The sequence below is a fragment of the Scyliorhinus torazame genome, chromosome 2 (genome assembly GCF_047496885.1).
Source record: "Scyliorhinus torazame isolate Kashiwa2021f chromosome 2, sScyTor2.1, whole genome shotgun sequence".
NCBI classification, from domain to species: Eukaryota; Metazoa; Chordata; class Chondrichthyes; order Carcharhiniformes; family Scyliorhinidae; genus Scyliorhinus; species Scyliorhinus torazame.
The window spans coordinates 81,937,554-81,961,144 of NC_092708.1; the positions used below are offsets into that span (position 1 = coordinate 81,937,554).

At 44.4% G+C, this 23,591-nt stretch overlaps 1 protein-coding gene across 1 annotated transcript in view; it reads left to right on the forward strand.

Moving 5' to 3' along the window:
- The window catches only part of LOC140388827 (extended synaptotagmin-3-like), a 184,726-nt gene that overhangs the window by 36,853 nt on the left and 124,282 nt on the right, over positions 1-23,591 (forward strand). Inside the window, exons 2-3 of the mRNA XM_072473172.1 lie at positions 1,014-1,055; positions 6,780-6,914. Coding sequence (XP_072329273.1) covers positions 1,014-1,055; positions 6,780-6,914 — 177 coding nt within the window. The remainder of the gene's footprint in view (positions 1-1,013; positions 1,056-6,779; positions 6,915-23,591) is intronic.

A 23,591-nucleotide genomic window follows, 5' to 3' on the forward strand; every position in this document is an offset into this window, starting at 1 on the left:
AGTGTCAGTGAGGCTATTCAGCAATACATTTGAACTGAGTACACCAATATAAACTCACTACACAATGTGTATCTTGTTCTATGGTTTTTACCTCAGCAATTTCAAATTCTGGACTAGTGCACCCTCTGGAGAAGTGTAAAATCACTGACAGCGTTTCTGAATTTCCGCATTCAACTGCACATGTGCGGACTCCAGAAGGTTCAGAGGAATAATACAGCTCTCATCCATACACACCTGATAGTGAAAAATCTCTCCTTCATGAAATCCATTCAACGCTTTTAAATCTCTGACAAAAAGTTCTCGATTGAGACTGCATGTGAACAAAAGCTAATCACTTAAAATAGCCTTTTAATAACGTAAAATTGTCAATCAAACTGCAAACTCAAATCCCCCTACTGAGATAATTGTAGTGCTTGAAACACAGACAAAGATTCATCATGGCAACCTTGGAAGAAGTGTAAACAAAGAGTACCATTAAAACTGCACAGGTTCTGCCGTAACCAAATCTTGCCCAGCTTTTTAAACAGTCTGCAGAGTGGGGAAAAGTCCCGAAAGACATGCTGTTGGGTAATTTGGACATTCTGAATTCTAAATTTGGACTCTGCAAAAACCTGGCCCATAGTGTGAAATGCAAGGGCTAGTGGATGGAAGGAGGTATGGCTGTGGGGATTTAACTTGGTCAAATATGAAGACATTTTAATCAACTTAGAGCCAGCAATAGTTATGTTTTCAGGGTTACTCTAGCCAGAATTATTAATGCCATAGATATTTGTGAATAGTAGAATTGCTATTTAGCCATGCAGTCTTGGCTAGTCAGAATATGGATCGTTTGAGAAGGAGAAATTGGGGCAGTTAAGTGGAGAAGATTCTGGATACAGGTGGCATATAGCTGGCCTGGTTGCTGATGGAATATTACTAAAATACATTTCAAAGTTGACTGTACAATGGATTCCACCCACAGAACATCCAAAATTCTCAACAATTTTGCATTAATTTTATTTCTTCTTATTCAGGTGCATTTTCCAGACATAGAAAGAGTGGAATGGTTGAACAAGGTAAGAGGAAGAGAATTATATCTAAAATATTAACCCAAAAATGTTAAGTTCAAGACTAATGCTTGCCTTTCAGAAAATTGTTTGCAGCGCAGTGAGATTTGTTGCCCATGTTAGTTGTAAAGATTATTATTATTATTACTTAAGATCTGAATGCTGCAATGCTTCATCGCAAAATGGTTTTGCTCTAATTTTAAGATTTTGTTCCTTTCTTTGTCTTTCCATCAGAGGAAATAGTTTCTCATTATAAGCCAGATTGAATCCCTTTGTCATTTTAAACAGCTCATTTAGATATTCTCTCAACCTTCAAAGGGAATACAAGTCATGTTTGTGCAAACTGCATTGTTAATTAAACCTGCCAGTCCTGGTATCATTCTAGTGAATCGCTGCCGCACTGTACTCCAGGCCAATGTACCTTTTTGTGAGGTTTCAAATCCAATCTCTATGAGATAAAAGCCATGATTCTGGCCCATGGTCGGGCAGCACGGTAGCACAAGTGGATAGCACTGTGGCTGCACAGCGCCAGGGTCCCAGGTTCGATTCCCTACTGGGTCACTGTCTGTGCGAAGTTCCCCCTATGTCTGCGTGGGTTTCCTCCGAGTGCTTCGGTTTCCTCCCACAGTCCAAAGACGTGCAAATTAGGTGGATTGGCCATGATAAATTGCCCTTAGTGACCAAAAAAGGTCAGGAGGGTTATTGGTTTGCAGCGATAGGGTGGAAAGTGAGGGCTTAAGTGGGTCGGTGCTGACACGATGGGCCGAATGTCCTCCTTCTGCACTGTATATTCTATGTACTATGTCTATTCTGCTGCCTTTTCAAATACTTTTGTTAGTGCCTATGCAATAGTTTGTACTGATTTGTGCACATGGACATCTAAATATCATTACTTTTCCTCAGCTCATAGTCTGTCCTCATCAAACAAGCCACTTTAAACCACTTTAAACATTCATCCCCTCCACCACCAGTGCATAGTGGCAGCATTGTGTATTTACAAGATATACTGCAGCAAACCGCCAAGACTCCTTTGACAGCACCCTCCCAAATCCAGACCTCTATCACCTGGGAGGACAAGGATAACAGGTGCATGGGAGCATCACCACCTCCAATGTGCACCTCCGCCTCATACACCATCTTAACTTGGAAATCTTTTTTTTTTAATTTAAGGACTAGTTAGCGTGGCCTATCCTACACATCTTTGGTTCTGGGGGTGAGGCCCAAGCAGACACAGGGAGAATGTGCAAACTCCACATGGACAGTGACCCAGGGCCAGGAACGAACCCAGGTCCTCGGTGCCATGAGGCAGCAGTGCTAAACACTGTGCCACCATGCCACCCCCTTGACTTGGAAATCTAATGCTCTACCCTCATCGGTCCTGGAACTCCTTCTCTGACAGTACTGTGGAAATACCTTTACAGCACAGACTACAGCTGTTAAAGGGGGCAGCACACCTTCATCTTCTCAAGGCCAAATAAGGATGGGCAGTAAATACAGGCCTTATCAGTGATGCCCACAGCCCATGACTGAATAATAACAATTCTGATTTGTGTCAGATTATCAAGTCATTCTACACAGAGTTGCCTTATTTCCTGGCTTCCAACATCAGATGAATTAGAATGCAGTGATATCCATCTTGCCTCTTTTTCATTGAGTTCCCAGGTAGATAGTTGCTTTTTGGTCCAGAATTTTTATCAATATTCCTTCAAATTGGAGCATTTCTTTGCCTGCTTGCCCAAATATATCAACTTGAAAACTCTTGTTTCCTCTAATTCCACTCGCACTGGTTTATACATATATCAATATTTTGGATCAGTTAAATTGCAAACTTAAATAAGAACATGACAGTTCTTCATTTTTTTATTTGCTTTAATAAGTAGAATGTCAATAAAAACCTTCAACTTTATTGCTGCAGCAGAACATTGGGAATATCAACAAGTTAGCAATTATGAATTTAAAAAGTTTAAATTTCTGGCTACATCTCAAATTGTTGCAATCTCAGTTGGTGTTATAACTGGCCAGGAAGATCCCAGAATGTAACCCTGACTAAAAAGACATAACTTTTACTTTCTTTTTATAAAACGTGGAGGAACAGAGTCACAGGACCGCTAATTAGTTTTAACAACGGAAAGAAAATCATTAAACATGAAAAGTTAGATTATTATACAATACCCCTTTACTTCCCTCCTTAGCTGAACAAGTACACACAGATTTGAAGATTAACACGGATTACTAAATAGATCTTACGATACAATGGCCCCATTGGCACAGAGTCCCTTTTAAGCACACATTTAGAGTCTGTGGTTTTCACCTCAGAATTCCCTCCGATGATTGCCACATGAGAGCTTACAAACTCCACTCCCAAAAACACACATTTAAAATTTTCTCTCACAATAATGTTTTGCCTTTGCGATTTGCATTCCGAAGTCCAGTTCAGGTTTTACAAATGATGCTTTTAAATAAAATTTCCACTCCACTTTTAACAGCATATCCAGTCCAAGGTTTTACACCACCCCCTTTATTTTGACTGCTGTACAAACTGTTCACAATTATTTTAACTCTTGATTCCCAGACTCTTACTAAAATTACATCAGACGTTTGATTTACCTCTGAAGTCTGCTGTCCCACCTTAAATCTGGTTACTGCCATTGTCTCTTTCACTCAAAACCCTTCTTCTGAACAATATCTTAGTTTCCGTTCTGTTAACTTCAGTCGTCTTAAGAAATTATTTCTGTCCAAATTCCCTGGTTATCTGGACAGTAACTGGAAATCTCAGTAGTCTGCCTCTTTGCAGCTCCCAGCCTGTCCAGTCTTTCTTCTGGCAGAGTTGAGAGATGTTCCCCCCTCGATGTCCTGTTTCCAATTTCAATATATCCAGCTAAAACTAAAACTTAAAAGCTTTTTTATTTTACAAGGGCCTCCAGTTGTCATGTAATGCCCGTATGCCCCTGCTGGCCTATTTAGTCTTTACCCCGTAGTCGTCTCTAAACATGACAGAAACGCAGTTGGAACTTAAGCAACCCCCACACATACAAACACTTTTGTCCAGCATAATAATAATAATAATCACTTATTGTCACAAATAAGCTTCAATGAAGTTACTGTGAAAAGCCCCTAATCGCCACATTCTGGCACCTGTTCGGGGAGGCCGGTATGGGAATTGAACCCGCGCTGCTGGCCTTGTTCTGCATTACAAGTCAGCTGTTTAGCCCACTGTGCTAAACCAGCATGAATATAACTATAGGTTTTACTCTTCCAGGCACAGAAACATTAAATTAAACCTATACCTCATTCCTAATATTTACCAATACAAATATAAATCCCTTAAAACTACCTTTGTTTGCCTCACAAAATGCACTACTATAAGTGTTTAAAGTTTCCTTATGAATTGCTGTTAAACCTGATGGTCTAAAGTACTTGTTTGCTCCATTACTCTTTTTATGGTTGATTCCCCCCCACATGTTTGTTTAATTTATGCATTGCATGTTATGGAGACTGGTATGCTATATCTTGCTTTTTGGACTGGAGTCACAGAGGCTCTCTAAGAGGTTTCCAAACACATAATATTCCTCCATTCCCTCAATTCCTGTTCCTTAATGAAATGAATATCGCTTATTGTCACAAGTAGGCTTCAAATGAAGTTACTGTGAAAAGCCCCTCGTCGCCACATTCTGGTGCCTGTTCAGGGAGGCTGGTACGGGAATTGAACCGTGCTGCTGGCCTGCCTTGGTCTGCTTTAAAAGCCAGCGATTTAGCCCAGTGAGCTAAACCAGCCCCTTAGGACCTTACCTTAGGACAGTGGTCTCTTTGACCAAAGGTAGCCAATAGGGGTGGTACAGTGACAGTTATCACTGCTGCCTCATAACGCCAGGGACCTGGGGCGGGATTCTCCGACCCCCCCGCCAGGACGGAGAATCGACGGGGGCTGGCGTGAATCCCGCCCCCGCCGGTTGCCGAATTCTCCGGCACCGGATATTCGGCGGGGGCTGGAATCGCGCCGGTTGGCGGGCCCCCCCCCCAGCGATTCTCCGGCCCGGATGGGACGAAGTCCCGCTGCTGGAATGCCTGTCCCGCCGGCTTGGATGAAACCACCTCTCTTACCGGCGGGACACGGCGGCGCGGGCGGGCTCCGGGGTCCTGGGGGGGGGCGCGGGGCAATCTGGCCCCGGGGGGTGCCCCCACGGTGGCCTGGCCCGCGATCAGGGCCCACCAATCCGCGGGCGGGCCTGTGCCATGGGGGCACTCTTTTCCTTCCGCCTTCGCCACGGTCTCCACCATGGCGGAGGCGGAAGAGACCCCCTCCACTGCGCATGCGCGGGGATGCCGTGAGCGGCCACTAACGCTCCCGCGCATGCGCCACCCGGCAAAGTCATTTCCGCGCCAGCTGGCGGGGCACCAAAGGCCTTTCCTGCCAGCTGGCGGGGCGAAATCAGTCCGGCACGAGCCTTGCCCCTCAAGGTTAGGGCTCGGCTGCTCAAGATGCGGAGGATTCCGCACCATTGGGGCGGCGCGATGCTGGACTGATTTGCGCCGTTTTTGGCGCCGGTCGGCGGACATCGCGCCGATTGGGGAGAATTCCGCCCCTGGTTTCAATTCTGGCCTGGGGTGACTGTCTGTGTGGCGTTTGCATATTCTCCCCATGTCTACGTGGGTTTCCTCCGGGTGCCCTGGTTTCTTCCCACATTCTAAAGATGTGCAGGTTCGATGGATTGACCATGCTAAAATTGTCCCTTAGTGTCCAAACATGTGCAGGTTAGGTGGAGTTACGGGGATATGGCGGGGGGGAGTGGGCCCAGGTAGGGTACTCTTTCTGAGGGTCGGTGCAAACCCGATGGGGCTGAATGGCCTCCTTCTACACTGTAGGGACTCTGGATTCTATAGATACTTTACCTATATTGCTTACATTGCTATAGCTCAATTGCATGAGAATTTGAATACCTTTAGAATCACATTCTTCACAGAGCCTGCACACTCAATCCATGCTTCCCTTCAGTAGCACTGTCCAAATTTTGCTTCTTAACACTGACATGTATAAAACATTGGAAATTATAATTAAGTCCTTCGCAGTACACATTTAAAAGCAGTTTCTTCTGGCTGTCTCAGTGGTTCAAGTGGATGTCAAAGCTTCCATAACACTATTTGAAGAAAATCAGTGAATTTTCTAGTCTCCCGAGTCACGACTAACATTTTTCTCAAATAATGCAACCGAAACAGAAGGTTAATTGCACTGATATGTGTACACACATTGCTGTTACATTTGCTTGAAATAGTCGTTGTATTTCAAAATAATAATTATATATAAAGTTCTTTGATATGTCAGAAAAAGTTTAGTTCAGTGGACTAGACAGCTGGTTTGTTAATACAGAACAAGGCCAGCAGTGCGGGTTCAATTCCTGTACCAGCTTACCCGAACAGGCGCCGGAATGTGGCGATTAGGGGCTTTTCACAGTACCTTCAAACTCGTGACAATAAAAGACTATTGGGGCTGGTTTAGCACAGTGGGCTAAACAGCTGGCTTGTAATGCATAACAAGGCAGCAGCGCAGGTTCAATTCCCGTAGCAGCCTCCGTATCTTCGGAACACTTGTAGCTGTCGAGATACTCATTATTGTTTGGTTGCATAGTTCATTAGAAAAGCTAATTGTGTCAATGTTGTAAGTCTTCAGTTAATTAAACTTGGATGTTCAGAGCTTCACGTTACATAGATATAATTTCTAATTTTTTTTTCAACCAGATTGTTAAGCAAGCCTGGCCATATTTTGGGATGTATTTGGAGAAATTCTTTAAAGACAACATTGAGCCTTCAATATGTGGATCAAATGTTTGCCTGAAAACCTTCACCTTCGCAAAACTTAATTTTGGAGAAAAGGTAAGGAAATGATCCGTCAGGACTGACTTGATTTCCCTTGGCATGTCTGATCGTAAAATGAAACCGTTCAAATGAGTTACATTACTGAGGAGTCTAATTAATAATAACATTGACCACAGCTGCAATATAATTTTATTATATAATGCGAGTCCCTGTCTTCATTCTGTCTCTCTTTAGATTTTGTTCTGCCTACATGCAGTGCACCTTGCTAAATTGCAATTTGTTTTGAGAAACTGGCAAGAGTTTAGGAATGAAGGCCAAACAAAATTGGTTTACTTTGGATTAATTATACTAATTTCTGCTGACTATTAAATTTTCCGGCAAATCTGCTGACATTATGGTGACAGCTCTTATTGATGCTGCATGTTCAAATCCAAATGTTTCATTCAGTTTCTTACTGTAATTTTTCGTGATGCCTTTTTAAAATAAATCTTTAGTTGCTTGGCTAAATCTATTTGGACCTGTTGATGATGGTTTTTCTTCACCCTGGGGTAACACGGACTGCAACAGGGTGCAGATGAACTGTAAGGCATACACCAAACGTAGGCGTTGGTTCAATACGATTTATTGAACTTCTGTAACAATGCACACAGCTGGCTGTGGGTTGACACTACTACTCTAAGTGTACTAACTCTAGCTTACTAGACCAGGCTAGCTCTGGTCCACGTGTAGAAGGTGCTGACTGATATATACACCCTGACTGTCACTATAGTTGTCACCAGTGAAAAGAGGCAGAGTGCTGATGCCTCGTGTGTTTTATAGTTGGAAGCCCCCCTCTGGTGTTCGGTCTGGTGATTGGTTGTGCTCTGTCCTGTATGTTGATTGGCTAACCTGGGTGTCTGTCACTGCCTGTTTTTACCTCATGATGTGCATGGGTGCATATTATGACATCCCCCTTTTTTAAAAAAAACTTTGTCGGTTGCTTAGAGCATATACAACATATTTACAGATATAACTATTTACAGCAAATGGCGAGTGAATGCATATGTACATGTAAAGTGTCGAGCATGCAGATACAGAACAATATGTACAAAGGAAATATTTATAAGTCCAATCTCTGGGGCTGACACCGATCCTTGTCGACCACCTGAGAGGTAGAGGTGGGGACTACGGCGCCTTGACAGGCGGGATTGCAGCCAAATTGGAGGCCTCGTGGAGCGAGGTGTCCGGAAAAGGCACAACGACAGCTGGGAACGTGAGATCCGGTGGTGGGCAGGCCAATTTGTGTAGTGCCCGTCTGTTGCGCCTGTTCTGTCCTGTATGTTGATTGGCTAACCTGGGTGTCTGTCACTGCCTGTTTTTACCTCATGATGTGCATGGGTGCATATTATGACAGTGGTGATGTTGGCAGCATTGTCAATGTATTCCAGGGACGGCACTGTGGCGCAGTGGTTAGCACAGCTGCTTCACGGCACGAAGACCCGGTTTTGATCCCGAGTCACTGTCCGTGTGGAGTTTGCACACTCTCCCTGTGTCCACGTGAGTCTCACCCTCACAACACATAAAGATGTGCAAGGTAGGTAGATTGGCGATGCTAAATTGCCCCTTAAATATAAGAAAAATGTATTCCACCTGGCATAGCTGCTAGGAGGTAATTTTGCTGCATGGATCAGCAAGAACCTGTTGCCATGCCATTCAGATACATCCTGGAAACCAACTAATGGGTTACAATATCTGGCTGGTTATTACATGTCTTTTTGATGCTTTGAGTATCAATTGACTCCCGCAGCATGTGTGCAGTCTTCAGGTAGAATCTGTGCCAGGCTTTCTGGTGAGGTATTGCTATTTGTGCAGTGAACCTGTGCCAACAGTATGCAATGTAGGGGATTGTAATGTCAAGTTAGAATGTAATGCCGATATGATCCCAGTTTTGCCAGTCAAGAGCTGAAGCTGCTGCCTGTACCGGAAGCAATGGGCACACGTTAATTGCACATTGGCGATCCCTGTGACCATTCTTAGGGTGGCCCATTTACCCCTTGACCTATGGGCACCGTGGGATACATCAGGTTTGCTACAAGTATCTGTTCTCCGCCAATTCCGTTCTTATAGGCCCACCAACTGCTGTTGTTGAGACTTTTCTATTCATTCTTGGGATGAGAGCATTGCTGCTGAGGCATTTGTTAATTTCCCATCCCTAAAGCCCCGGGAGTGTGGTGGTGAGCCACCTTCTTGAATTGCTTCAGTCTATGTGGTGTAGCTACACCCACAGTGCTGCTAGGGAGGGAGTACCAGGATTTACCTAGTGGCACTGAAGGAATGGCAATTTAGTCCCAAATCAGCAGGGTATTGTGACTTGGAAGGGAACTTGCCAGTGTTGGTCGTTCCTATGCGACCACTGCCTTTGTTCTTCTAGGTGGTAAAGGACTGCTGCTGCTCTTCCTCCATGCAAAGTTGTACAATGTGAAAAGACAAATCGATGCCTACGTTTGGGAAAAAAATGCTTTGTGCTGTGCTGCGCAATATATTTTCAAACAATTCATTTAAATTAGGACAAATGAGCCCAAATAATTTCAAGCATAAATTATGTCCGGCACAAATCAAGATCCACGTTCCCTGCACTAATTTAAAAATATCAAAATAGAATTTGGCCTTGCCCACGGTGGGTCCTCTCTCCAGATTGTATTAATCACGACTGGGAGGTGCTGCTAACGGTGCCCATTTGCAGGCCTTCAGTAAGGCTCTTAAAATTAAGCTACTTTTTTTGGCTGCAAGGATGCTAAAGGCACATTTTAAAGTTTATAAATATAACTTATCAACTCACGAAGGAACTGATTAAACCAATTTAACTAGCAAATATTTCTGTAGAGTGTTTTAAACAGTTATTTTCAGTTAATTGCAATCTGTTTACTCGCAGACACTGTGTTAATACTCAAATAAAAATGCATATTTTCATGTGGGGGTGTGGGGGTGGAGTTCAGCCCTATTAACCAGACTTCACCAAGTTGCCACTCCTCTTAAATATATCAAGGGTTTTTTTTTTTAAATCAAAATTATTTTTGAAAATTATATCTGAAAGCACTGCCTGAGTGCCTTGACTCAAGGTAGACTTTCTGTTCAACACGATGCAAATGAGTGGCAACTTATGGAAAATAAATCACATCAAAACTAGTGCAATTTTGGTGGCCAAAGGTTCTGCCCAGATCGCCGATTCTACCTACTGTGTGGGAATTCAAGGCTCTGACTGATAATGAATTATAAATTAAAGTATATATTCCTCCCTATTAAATTCCACATTAGTGATGTTGAAACCACACAAATACTCTCTAATTTTGGCTTCAGTGGATCCTTGAAGTTATTTGACATTTATTTTAACTAATTATTTTTAATAGATCAATTTAAATTCAAGTGGCAAGGTCGTTTGACGAATCAAAATCATAGTCTGCAATCCTGAGTTTCACTAAATTACTGTTTATAATGTCAACTTTGTAACGGGGCAGCACAGTAGCTAGCACTGTTGCTTCACAGTACCAGGGACCTGGGTTTGGTTCCCGGCTTGGGTCACCGTCTGTGCAGAGTCTACACGTTCTCCCCGTGTCTGCGTGGGGTTCCTCCGAGTGCTCCGTTTCCTCCCACAAGTCCCAATTCCCGAAAGACCCTAACCCTAACTATTTCAGGTTCTAAAACATGCCTAAAGGAAAATAAATCACCACATTGTGCCTCAATTATGATTGTCTCAATTAAGATTGGTGTGTTTTTAAAGAAATATTTTTATTCTCCTCCTTTTTCACGTTTTCTCCCAAATTTATACCCACCAACAATAAATAATAAGCAGTAACAATACTCAGGGAGTCCGGTAGTAATAGCTTTGTTGAGAATTTGTCATCAGCACTTCGGGTTGGGGGCAGGGTCAAGGGGGAACCATAGATTTGAGCCAGGGAAGTGGGATGGAAATTTTCTGAGATGGGAGGAGAAAGGAATTAGAATACTAAAAGATTGATTTCTTGGGGGTCATTTTGCGGGATTGAAGGAGCTGGGAGCTGGGAGCGAAGGAGCAGGGGGAAATATTTAGATACATGCAGGTTCGAGACTTTGCCAGAAAGGAGAGACAGAGCTTCCCAGTAGAGCCGGCTTCCACATTGCTGGAGGAGGCCATATCCGGGGTGTCAGACCAGCCGGGGTTGGAAACGGGTGCGGAGCCAGATGTTGTAGCCTTTGCCTCGTTGATCGCCCGAAGGCGGATCCTGTTAGGGTGGAGATCAACCTCTCCACCCTGTGCCCTGGCGTGGCGAAAGGACCTGCTGGAATTCGTAACGCATGAAAAGGTCAAATTTGAACTGAGGGGAAGGATGGAGGGGTTCTACAATTCCTGGGTGTTATTCATTATGCAGTTTCGAGAATTGGATCACATTGAACATTCGGAGGGTTGGGGCTGGGTGGGTTGGGGGGAGGGGGACTGTATGTGTTAATGCTGACTATGGATGATTCCTGATTCCTTTTTATTTGGTTATGTTAACTTGTGGGCCAATGTTTGGGGTTTGGTGGGAAGATGGGATCATTGTTATTGATATGGGGATTGGTGTTACATTCGTTACTGATTATTGTTTATTGTTGGGTGTAAATTTGGGAGAAAATGTGAAAAAGGAGAGTAAAAAATATTTTTTAAAAAAACAATAAGCAGTAACGAATATAATGTCAATTCCCATATCAACAACAACAATCCCATCCTCCCACCAACCCCCAAACAACTGCCTGCATGTTAACATAAACAAATAACAAAGAGGAATCAGGAATCACCCATAGTCACCATTAACACATACAGTCCCCTCCCCCCAAATCTCCCAACCACCCCCCACTAATATTCAATGTTGTCCAATTCTTGAAAGAGCATAATGAATAATGCGCATGAATTGTAGAACCCCTCCATCCTTCCCCTCAGTTCAAACTTAACCATCTCAAGAGTTAAGAATTCCAGGCGGTCCCCCCCGCAAGCCAGGGCACAGGGTGGAGGGGGGCACTCTATTCCTTCCGCACCGGAGGCCGTGGTCATCTGCCATTCCCGGTGCGTAAGTGACTCCATGTGCGCATGCGCGGGGATGACATCAGCAGACGCTGACGCTCCCGCTCATGCGCGGCCCCCCGCCGGCCGGCGGAGTCCCTTCGGCCCCGGCCGACGCGGCGCCAAAGGCCTTACACGCCGGCCGGTGGGGCGCAAACCGCTCTGGCGCCATCCTAGCCCCTGAAGGTGCTTAGGATCTTTGGGGAGGTTCCCGCCACTCCACTGCGCCGTTTCTGTCCGCCCCGCCAATTCCCGGAGAATCCCGCCCCAGGTTCGGTATTCCCAAACCCCCTGCCTGCCTTCCCCTCTGTAGCAGCACCTTTCTAACTCTGGCCACCTTCTCTACCCATCTGAACAAGGTAATCATTCCTTCAATTTCTCACTAAACGCCTTTGGCAGGAAAATTGGCAGGGATTGGAAAATGAACAGAAATTGCGGCAACACGTTCATTTTAACCGCCTGTACCTGACCTGCCAGTGACAGAGGGAGACCATCCCACCTTACCAGATCAGCTTTCACTCTCCCCACCAAACTAGAAATATTGTACCTACAGAGCCCCCCACCCCCCAATCTCAGGCAACCTGCACCCCCAGGTGTCTAAAGTGAGTCGCTGCAATTGGTGTGTTAACCATGCAAATTGATTTGTGTTTTTGTTTGTGGGATATTTGGTCTAATCAAGGGCCAGTTCCACTTACTAGATAGTAACTTACATTCAAAAGTGGAAAAACAATTTTGATAATTTTGGTGATGGATTCCCCTGTCAAAGCTATCATTTATGAGCCAGCAGGACCACTCAATTATATACACATTGATAACAATCTAATTGATGACCTGAAGAACACAAAATGTTAACTGGCCACAAAATAACCCACTGTGTTCTGTAAGTCTCCTTGGAAATCCACCCAATCTGTTTGCTCCCACAAAGTACCATTCTTCCTGGTCTTCCAGCTTGAGTTTTGCTGTTTTCCTGAAGTATTTTCAGAACTTTTCTGTCAACATTCTGTGGACCACTGCGCAGATACAGTGTGATTCCTCTCCTCCTACCTTTCACATTTCAAAATGTGCTGCGTATTCCATAATTACAGCAGTAGTTCCTCTCTTTCTCCCTCTCTCTCTCTCCTGATGTGTCTGATTGTATCTGCATAGCCTTGTGCCCACCCTACTATGATTCCACATTAACTTCCTCGTAGTGCCTGTAAACCCCATCTCACCGCCCTATTTGTTGTTCTCACTGCAGCATCTGCACTATGCTTCTGGTTTGTACTTGCACCACAACAGTGGCATGGTAACACAATGGTTAGCACTGTTGCTTCACAGCACCAGGGCCATTGCTTTGATTCCCGGCTTAGGTCATGTCAGTGCAGTCTGCATGTTCTCTCTGTTTGCGTGGGCTTCCTCCGGGTGCTCCGCTTTCCTCCCACGTGGCCCAAAAGATGTGCTTCTTAGGTGGATTGGACATTCTGAATTCTCGTCGGAGTGTGGCGACTGGGGGCTTTTCACGGTAACTTCACTGCAGTGTTAATGCAAACCTACTTGTGACACTAATAAAGATTAGTATTATTCCAAGGCTTGGCTGCTGCTAAATATTGTAGGCCTACGACCGAGGTAGTCTACTATGTGACTGAAGGGACATCTCCATATTGAGGGGCCCTCTCACTTGCCTTTTTTTGAAGGTGGTAGCTTCTCAGTAACTGGAAGGCCTCTGGTTGACCCTCCAACTTCAAGGACTTACCCTTTGTCCCTAATCGTAAAGGGAACCTGTTCCATGCCAGTTCAGGAGTACCCTGATCACAATCCCATTCAGTCACTGGGCAGAATTTTGTTGAGGCACCAGGGAGCCTCACCTACTGGCTGGAGAGCCATTGAGAGACCCATGCTGCCTGCTTTCAGGCAGACCCGCCAAACTGCAAACTAAGCAGGCAGTGGCGAGGCCAGAGGTAGGCCTTCCCTGGAATCAAAACCCATGGGGGGGGGGGGGTGCAGAAGACCCGTCTACCAAGAGTTGCCAGCCAATAAGAGGCTTGCAGTTTTTGTGCTCAACAACACCATGTTGAGGCTGTGACTGCTACTGGCAGGACAGGCACCAGAGTTCTAGGATCGCAGAGTGACCCAGGCCAGCGATAAATAATGGAGTGGGGTGGGTTTTGCGAGATGGATGTTGCAGGAAGAAGGGTGTAGAGGTCAGCAGTGATGGAAGGGGGGGTGGCTCACAGCATGACCCCCCCCCCTCCTCCCCACAATGTCCTGCTCATTCCCAAAGTCCGGTCCCTTGATCAGGCATGTGACAGGTCCACCTACAACTGGGCTAATACCAGCGGTGGTAGTGTAACGTCCTGAATTGGCCACTTAAGGACCTCAATTAGCAGCAGGGTAGGAAAGTCGGCCATGGACCTTGCTGCATAGAACATAATTCTCGCGGAGGCAGAAAGTAGGCAGGCTTCAGGTACGGCACTATCCCAACCAATCTTGTCACCATTGAGAACAGATGATTTTGCCAACTGTTTCTCCACATGAGAAGCTGTTCTGAAACAGATAGAAATACCATCTAAGCCATCAAAACAACTGCAAAACAACTATGCAGCCACAATAATCTACAGTTACACCTTGAAAGTGGGACTCCTCCCTTCAACCTGATCCAATTTCAAGTGCATCTGACAGCCAATCTCCAAGCAACTCAGCTGGAAGATGCCCTGCAACTTAATGAAAATCCGTTTACAAGCTCTCCACTCTGTCTAAAGCATCAATTCATCCAGGAAACTACAGCCCTGCTACGAAATAGACTGAAATAATTCCAGATTTCAAATCTGCCCCTTAGTTTTAGTTTCACCCACCAGTGGGAACAACCTCCCTGCTTCTATTCCCTTCATAATTTTATATGTTTCTATAAGATCCCCCTCATTCTTCTAAATTCCACTGAGTATAGTCCCAGTATACTCAGTCAATACTCTGCACAGTGGGCTAAACAGCTGGCTTGTAATGCAGAACAAGGCCAGCAAGGCGGGTTCAATTCCCATACCGGCCTCCTCGAACAGGCGCCGGAATGTGGCGGCTAGGGGCTTTTCACAGTAACTTCATTGAAGTCTACTTGTGACAAAAAGCGATTATTATTATTATTATTATTATTATTATTATTATTAGTGAATCTCCTCTGCACCCCCTCCAGTGCCAGTACATCTTTTCTCAAGTAAGGTGACCAAACCTGTACACAGTATTCCAGGTGTGGCTTCATCAGCTGCAACATAACCTCCCTGTTTTTAAACTCCATTCCTCTAGCAATGAAGGACAAAATGCCATTTCCCTTCTTAATTACCTGCGGCACCTGCAAACCAACATTTTGCGATTCATGCACAAGGACACCCAGGTCCTTCTGCAAAGCAGCATGCTGCAAATAATAGTTCATTCCTACCAAAATGGATGACCTCACATTTATCAACATTGTACTCTATCTGCCAGACCCTTGGCCACTTGTTTAAACTATCTTTATCCCTCTGCAGACTTTGTGTCCTCTGCACACCTTGACTCTACCACTCATCTTAGTGTCATCTACGAACATTGACACATTACACTTGGTCCCCAACTCCAAATCATCGATATACATTGTAAACAATTGCGGTCTCAACACTGATTCAGGCACACCACTAGCCACTGTTCGCCAACCAGAAAAACACCTATTTTTTCCCAATCTTTGCTTTCTGGTAGTTAACCAATCCTCTATCCATGCTAATACATTACCCGTAATGCTGTGTACCTTTATCTTATGCAGCAGCCTTTTGTGCGGCACCTTGTCGAATGCCTTCTGGAAATCCAGATACACCACATCCACCGGTTCCCCGCTTTCAACTGTGCTCGTAATGTCCTCAAAGAATTCCAGTAAATTAGGTAAACAAGACCTGCCTTTCACAAACCTATGCTGTGTCTGCCCAATGGGACAATTTCTATCCAGATGTCTCACTATTTCTTACTTGATGATAGATTCCAGCATTTTCCCCACTACAGAGGTTAAGCTCACCGTCTATAGCTACCCACCTTTTGTCTACCTCTTTTTTTAAACAGTGCTTTATCCATTCTTAAATAATGAGATCTGTGAATCTCACAGTTGACTGTGAAATTCCTTCACTCAGATCTATAGTTAATCAGCTACTGGCCACAGTCTGTTTAATGGTTCAAAAGCCACAGAAATCTCATAGTATGCTGCAGTCACCTTAAACTTATGTCTGTTTTTTAAATAAAATTTAAAAATTTATAATAACTTCAAGCCTCTGCTGAACATCTCCAGTTCATTGATATGTACATATATCGATATTGTGAAATCTCTTTCACAACATAACCACTGACATAGTAGCGGAATAACATGGACATGGTTTTATTTGCGTTGTCTTCTTTCTGTTTCAGTTTATATTTTCATTGGTTAGTTCCTTTATTTTGCAGAGTTCTACTGAATTCTTTTTTAAAAAATATTTCTTTATTCGCCTCCTTTTTCATATTTTCTCCCACATTTACACCCACCAACAATAAACAATAATCAGTAACAAATATGTGAATCCCCATATCAATAACAACGATCCCATCCTCCCACCAAACCCCAAACATTCGCCCACATGTTCACATAAACAAATGATAAAAAGGAATCAGGAATCACCCATAGCCCCCCCTCCCCCAACCCCCCCCCCCGCAACTAATGTTCGATGTTATCCAGTTCTTGAAAGTGCATAATGAATAATGCCCATGAATTGTAGAACCCCTCTATCCTTCCCCTCAGTTCAAACTTAACCTTCTCAAGACTCAAGAATTTCAACAGGTCCCCCCGCCACGCCAGGGCACGGGGTGGAGAGGCTGCTCTCCATCCCATCAGGATCCGCCTTCGGGCGATCAAAGAGGCGAAGGCTACAACATCTGCCTCTGCACCCGTTTCCAACCCTGGCTGGTCTGACACCCCGAATATGTCCACCCAGAGGTCCAGGTCCAGTTTCACGTGCACCACTTTAGAAATTAGCCTAAAAACTTCCTGCCAGTAACCCTCCAGCTTTGGATAGGACCAAAACATAAGAACGTGATTAGCGCGCAACCCCCCCCCCCCCCCCCCAAAGTTCACACACATCTTCTACTCCTTCAAAGAATCGGCTCACCCACGCCCTCGTGAGGTGTGCTCTGTATACCACCTTCAGCTGTATCAGCCCCAACCTCGCGTACGAGGTGGAGGCATTCACTCTCCGGAGCACCTCACACCAGAACCCCTCCTCCATATCCTCTCCCAACTCTTCCTCCCACTTTGCTTTGATCCCTTCCAGTGGTGCCTTCTCCTCTTCCACAATAGCTCCGTAAACCGCTGACACTACCCCCTTCTCCAGTCCCCCTGTCGTCAGCACCTCCTCCAGCAATGTGGAGGCCGGCTCCTCCGGGAAGTTCTGTATCTCCTTTCTGGCAAAATCTCGAACCTGCATGTAGCTAAACATTTCCCCCTGCTCCAGCCCATACTTCGCTTCCAGCTCCTTCAATCCTGCAAACCGACTCCTAAGAAACAAATCTTTCAGTGTCTTAATCCCCTTCTCCTCCATTTCCAAAAATTTCCATCCCACCTCCCTGGCTCAAATCTGTGGTTCCCCCAAATCATTTCCCCTGACCCTGCCCCCAACCTGAAGTGTTGGCGAAACTGCCTCCAAATTCTTAATGAAGCTATTATTAGTACTTCCCCGGGGCTATCGGGAGCGGCGCTGTTGCTAGTGCTTTCAATCCCGACCCCCTGCACAAACTCTCCTCCATTCTGACCCACTAGGAATCAACCCCTCTAACCCAGCTCCGCACTTTCTCCACATTTGCCGCCCAGTAGTAATACATCAGGTTCGGAAGTCCCAAACCCCCTGCCTGCCTTCCCCTCTGTAGTAGCACCTTTCTAACTCTGGCCCCCCCGCCATATGAACGACGCAATCTTTCCCTCAATCTCTCTGAAAAAAGCCTTTGGCAGGAAAATCGGCAGGCATTGAAAAATAAACAGAAATCGCGGCAACACGTTCATTTTAACCGCCTGTACCCGACCCGCCAGTGACAGAGGGAGACCATCCCACCTTGCCAGATCAGCTTTCACTCTCCCCACCAAACTAGAAATGTTGTACCTGTGGAGCCCCGCCTCCCCCACTCCCGCACAACCTGCACCCCCAGGTACCTAGCCCTGCGGAACAGCAGTCCTCCCACCCCTGCCCCCACCCCCGGCTGAGACACCACAAAATACTCACTCTTGTCTAGATTTAGTTTGTACCCCGAGAAAGACCCAAACACTCGAAGCACCTCCAATATACCCCCTATCGACACACTCGGTTCCAACATGTATAACAGCAAGTCATCGGCAAAAAGGACAACCTATGCTCTGTTCGCTCCCGCCCCCCCCCCCCCCGCACTATTCTTTTCCATACCCCCGAACTTCTTAATGCGATGGCCAACGGCTCAATTGCGAGTGCAAACAGCAAGGGGGACATAGGACATGCCTGCCTAGTCCCACGGTGGAGAGAAAAGTATCTCGAGCTGATGTTGTTTGTGCGGACACTTGCCCTCTGCTCCTTATATAGTAGCTTTACCCAGTTCACAAATCTTGGTCCAATCCCAATTCGCTCCAGAACTGCCATCAAGTACCCCCATTCTACCCGGTTGAACGCCTTCTCAGCGTCCAATGCTTCTACTGAATTCTAATGAATATTGCTGCAGTGTGACCTTTGTGATGACTAATGGCAGTGAAAAACCCAAATATCAGTGGAACTTTGCCATCAGTGCTCAGGCGCTTGTTTTGAAATGAATTTTAATTTAATTTAATTTCTTTATTTCCTTTTCTTTTAAATAGCCATCTTAAAGAGTCTTTGTAATTGGTATACAGTGGCCTCATAGTAACATTCTTGAAACCAGAATTGAACAATCTGGCACATTGTTGAGTTGATCATTTGAAGAACATCCAATCTATTTTGGTGATTACTTTAGGACAGCATTTTCCTTGTTAATTTCCAAGTTAATTGGTATGAGGTAGGTGAATGGCTTTGTAATGAAAATAAAGCATTGAAAATGTCATGTCCTTCCTGACCATTCATTGAAATGGTAACTGTTCCACTATATAGTCTGAGCCTCCTATTCAATAAAGTTTCTGACTTGTAAACTGCGCCATAAATGTATTTTGATATAGTTAGCAAATTTTCCCACCAGAACCTTAAAGGCACATTCCCAAAACCTAAATCTCATTAGTGCCGGTCTTTGTGGTGCTAATGCTTTTTGATTGACACAAGAATAAATATTGGCCAAAGTAAATAAATTGGCAAACATAAAAAACAATTTGGTATTGTTTCCACCTGACCCATTTTCAATTTGATTTTCATATTGGAACATTCTCATTGTCAGGTTTCAGAAAATCGCTTTGTTATTGGATTTGTGATTTTAGAATAGATTTTCCTTGTTTTACCAAATAGAGGTAAACAGAAAAGCTGAAAATTATCACTTTTCTGCTCTACTACAAATGCACATTTTTTTTTCTCCCCATAAAGGGGGTTGTGCACCATCGCTAAGGGAATAGTTATAGATGGGCTTTCGAGTGGTTTCACAGGTCGGCGCAACATCGAGGGCCGAAGGGCCTGTACTGCGCTGTAATGTTCTATGTTCTATATTTAGTAACAAAACCTGCGGCGTTACAGTTGTGCTGAAACAAGTGTGTTAGTAAACTGGAACACCAATTGTTGTTACATCATACATTGCATTATTAGCCTCTGCTTTTGAATAGCATAAGATTACAAGAGTCTTATTGATTAGAAAAGCCATTCAGGCCATCTTAATTTAACCATCCTGAACAACTTTATTCCTATTCTTTGCATCCTGCCACTCCCTTCACCAAACCCTGCCTCCCACATTGCTGCATCTAATTGTTTCTCAAATTATTTCAGAGTTTACTCCTGCATTAGTCAGCTTGGAAGGCAGATGTTAATCACTCTCTGCTGTGGAAGAAGCCTTTTGTCCAACTTCGAAGGGGAAGCGGTGGCATAATGGTATTGTCACTGGACTAGTAAACCAGAGACCCAGAGTCATGCTCTGTGGACCCAGGTTCAATTCCTGCCACTGCAGGTGGTGAAATTTGAATTCAATAAAAATCTGGAATTAAAAGTCTAATAATTTTTATTTTTTTTAAATAAATTTAAAGTACCCAATTATTTGTTTCCAATGAAGGGGCAATTTAGTGTGGCCAATCCACCAAGCCTGCACATCTTTGGGTTGTGGGGGTGAAACCCATGCAAAATGGGGAGAATGTGCAAACTCCACACGGACAGTGACCCAGAGCCGGGATCGAACCTGGGACTTTGGCGCCGTGAGGCAGCAGTGCTAACCATTGCACCACCGCGCTGCCCTCAAAAGTCTAAGGTGAAATTTGAAAAATTTAAAATCTGGAATTAAAAAGTCTAATGATGACCATGAAACCATTGGCAATTGTTGTAAAAACCCATCTGGTTCACTAATTAGCGATGGGCAATAACTGCTGGCCTAGCCTGTGAAGCCCACATACCATAAATGAATTTTAAAAATCATAGAATTCCTACAGTGCAGAAGGAGGTCATTCAGCCCATCGAGCCTGCACTGACCCTTCAAAAGAACACCCTACCTCGGCCCAATCTCCTTCCCTATTTCTACAACCCTACCCTAAGAGGCAATTTAGCATGGCCAATCCACCTAGCCTGCACATCTTTGGACTGTGGGAGGAAACCGGAGCACCCGGAGAAAAACCACACAGACACGGGACTAATGTACAAACTCCACACAGATAGTCACCTGAGGTTGGAATCGAAACCGGGTCCCTGGCGCTGTGAGGTAGCAATGCTAACCACTGTGCCACATCTACTATTTTAATTTAGTATAATATTATCCTCGTGCATACCATTTACTATGTCTTAAACCTCTAAGATCACTTGGATGTTTGGAAATGTTTGCAATCAGAGGCACCTGTTTGTCCTTTTGCACATGGATTGATTGTAAAATTATCATGCATATCCAGCAAGTGATGGAGAAGGAAAATTGAACATTAGCTTTCGTTACAAAGAGACTGGAGTATAAGAGTAAAGAAGTCTTACTACAGTTATGCAGCTCATTAGGCCACACTAAGAATATAGGTGCAGCTTTGGCCTCCTTATCTAAGGAAGGATATACATGCCCTAGAGGGAGTGCGTAAAAGATTCACTAGACTGATTCCTTGTTTGAGGGGATTGTCCCATGCGAGATTGAACAGACAAAGCCTATATTCCCTGGATTTTAGAGAAATTAGAAATGACTTATTGTCACGAGTAGGCTTCAATGAAGTTACTGTGAAAAGTCCCTAGTCGCCACATTCCAGCACCTGTTCAGGGAGGCTGGTACGGGAATCGAACCGTGCTGCTGGTCTGTTTTAAAAGCCAGCGATTTAGCCCAGTGAGCTAAACCAGCCCCTAGAGATGGGAGTTTTGAAGAAATAGAAGTGATAAAATTCAGACAGGGTAGATGTGGAGAAAATGTTTCCCCCTGACTGGGTAATCCAGAACACAGTCACAGAATAAGGGGTCGGCCATTGATGACTGAGATGAAAAGTTTCTTCACTTGAAGGGCTGTGAATCTTTGAAAGTCAGCATCCAGACTTCTGTGGATGCTCGGTCATTGAATTTATTCAACATGAGGTCTATTGCTTTTGGCGTATTGAGGCATATGCGAATAGTGATCAGCCTTGATGTTGAATGGATGAGGGACCCATTTCTCATGTTCTTGTGAATACCTCCTTTCCAGGTTTCTCCAGTTTTTTCTCATATAATTCCAATTTCTACCACTAAAGATCAGCTTTATGACACTTCTCTGCACCCCTCCAGTGCTTGGTGAAAAAAACTAAGCACAGTTCTCAAGCTGCAGTCTGACCAGGGCCCAGACAGTTTGAGAATAACCTGCTTTCTGCTATTGCCAATGTCGTCAGCATTTATAAAAATCTGTTCTTTCATGGGATGTGGGTGTCGCTGGCAAGTCCAGCATTTGATTCTCCTTCTTAATTGCCCTTGAACTGAGTGGTTTGCCACACCATTTCAGAGGGCAGTTAAGAGTCAACCTCAACGATGTTGCTCATATAAGGGCCTCAATTGACGGGGCAGGAAGGCCGTTCACTGGCCTTCCCATCATGGACTTAATCGGAATGGAGGCAGGAAAGTGACGGGATCTCCACCCACCACTTTCCCATTTGATCAAATGCCCCACACCACCAAATTTGCCACAGGAAGAGAAAAATATTCTGGCCCAATCATTGATGCAATGAGAAACTGTAATTATCTTGCCCAAGAGCACTGTATTTAGTAATCATCACACTGATATGACCCATCTAACCAGTGCAAATATTGTCATCTGTTCAGCCAGTTTTTAAAATCTATGCCCAATGTTTCCCATGAAACATTAATGCAGAATTTTATTAACTATTTTTGGGAAGTACAGGAACATGGAGCGGTGGGAACAGAAATAGGCAATATGACCGACAACAATATTGAGTCAAATGGAGGCTGATCGGTGACACAACTCCCATTTACCTGCCTTTGCTTTTGTTGTATGATTTATCACAGCTAGATTAACATTTCCTCAAAGAAATCAAGGTGGTTGGTCTGGCATGATCGTCCATGTTTGAAACTGTGTCGATTGCTGGTGATAGAGCTGGGTCCCTGGAAGTGGATCAGGGGCAGCAACAGAATAGGCTGAGAGCAAAGGCCCGCCTTGTTCTCTGGGACTTTGTCTCAGTGTTTTCATTAGATGCTCTAGCCATCACCCCTCACACACCATCAACCCGCATTCACTCCCCATGTCACAAACATACATACCAACTCATGCCCCCTCTCTGTCATCTCTAAAGTTTACTCATAATGATCAAATTATGTATAAAATGTTACGAATGCAGAGAATAATAACTTTTTAAAAGAAATATGAATTTCCCAGAGACTGGTGCAAAGGAATCGCTCAAGATTTCACATTTTCAGACTTTTATTGTAACAAATAAACTAAGTTCAACATAGACTAAACATTACTGAGTAGACAAAGCATACACTAAACTAGGGAAAAGATATTCCTCATTAACTTCCCACACAATTGAAAATCCCATGCTATGGTTATATGTGACAACAAACTCTTTGCAAACATACTCTTGTTTTTAAAGTCCCAAGCTCCTTGCAGTTTTTAAAATATATATATTTTTATTGAAGGTTTTCCATTTATAACAAATTTATAGCTAACTAACACAAAACAGATATTACACAATGCAATATAGGAAATAACCAACCAACCATATAAATCCCATCCTAAAAACAAATATCCTCACCCCACCAATAATCTGTCGCCAACAGCTGGCGGTGACTAAATGAATGGCTGCCACCTCAGGTAGGACCCCTCAACCGACCCCCTCACGGTGTACTTGACCTTCTCCAGTTACAAAAATTGTATGAGGTGACCCAATGAGACTGAGGCGCTGGGCGGAGCAGAAGACCTCCACCCCAGCAGAACTTGCCTCCGGGCTATTAATGAGGCAAAGGCAAGGACATCAGCCTTCACCCCAGTCTGCAGGCCTGATTGGTCCAGAAGACCAAAAATGGCCATCCAAGGACAAGGCTCCAGATCAATGTTAAGAATCACTGACATGGTGTTAAAGAAGGAGACCCAAAAGCCTACCAGCTTGG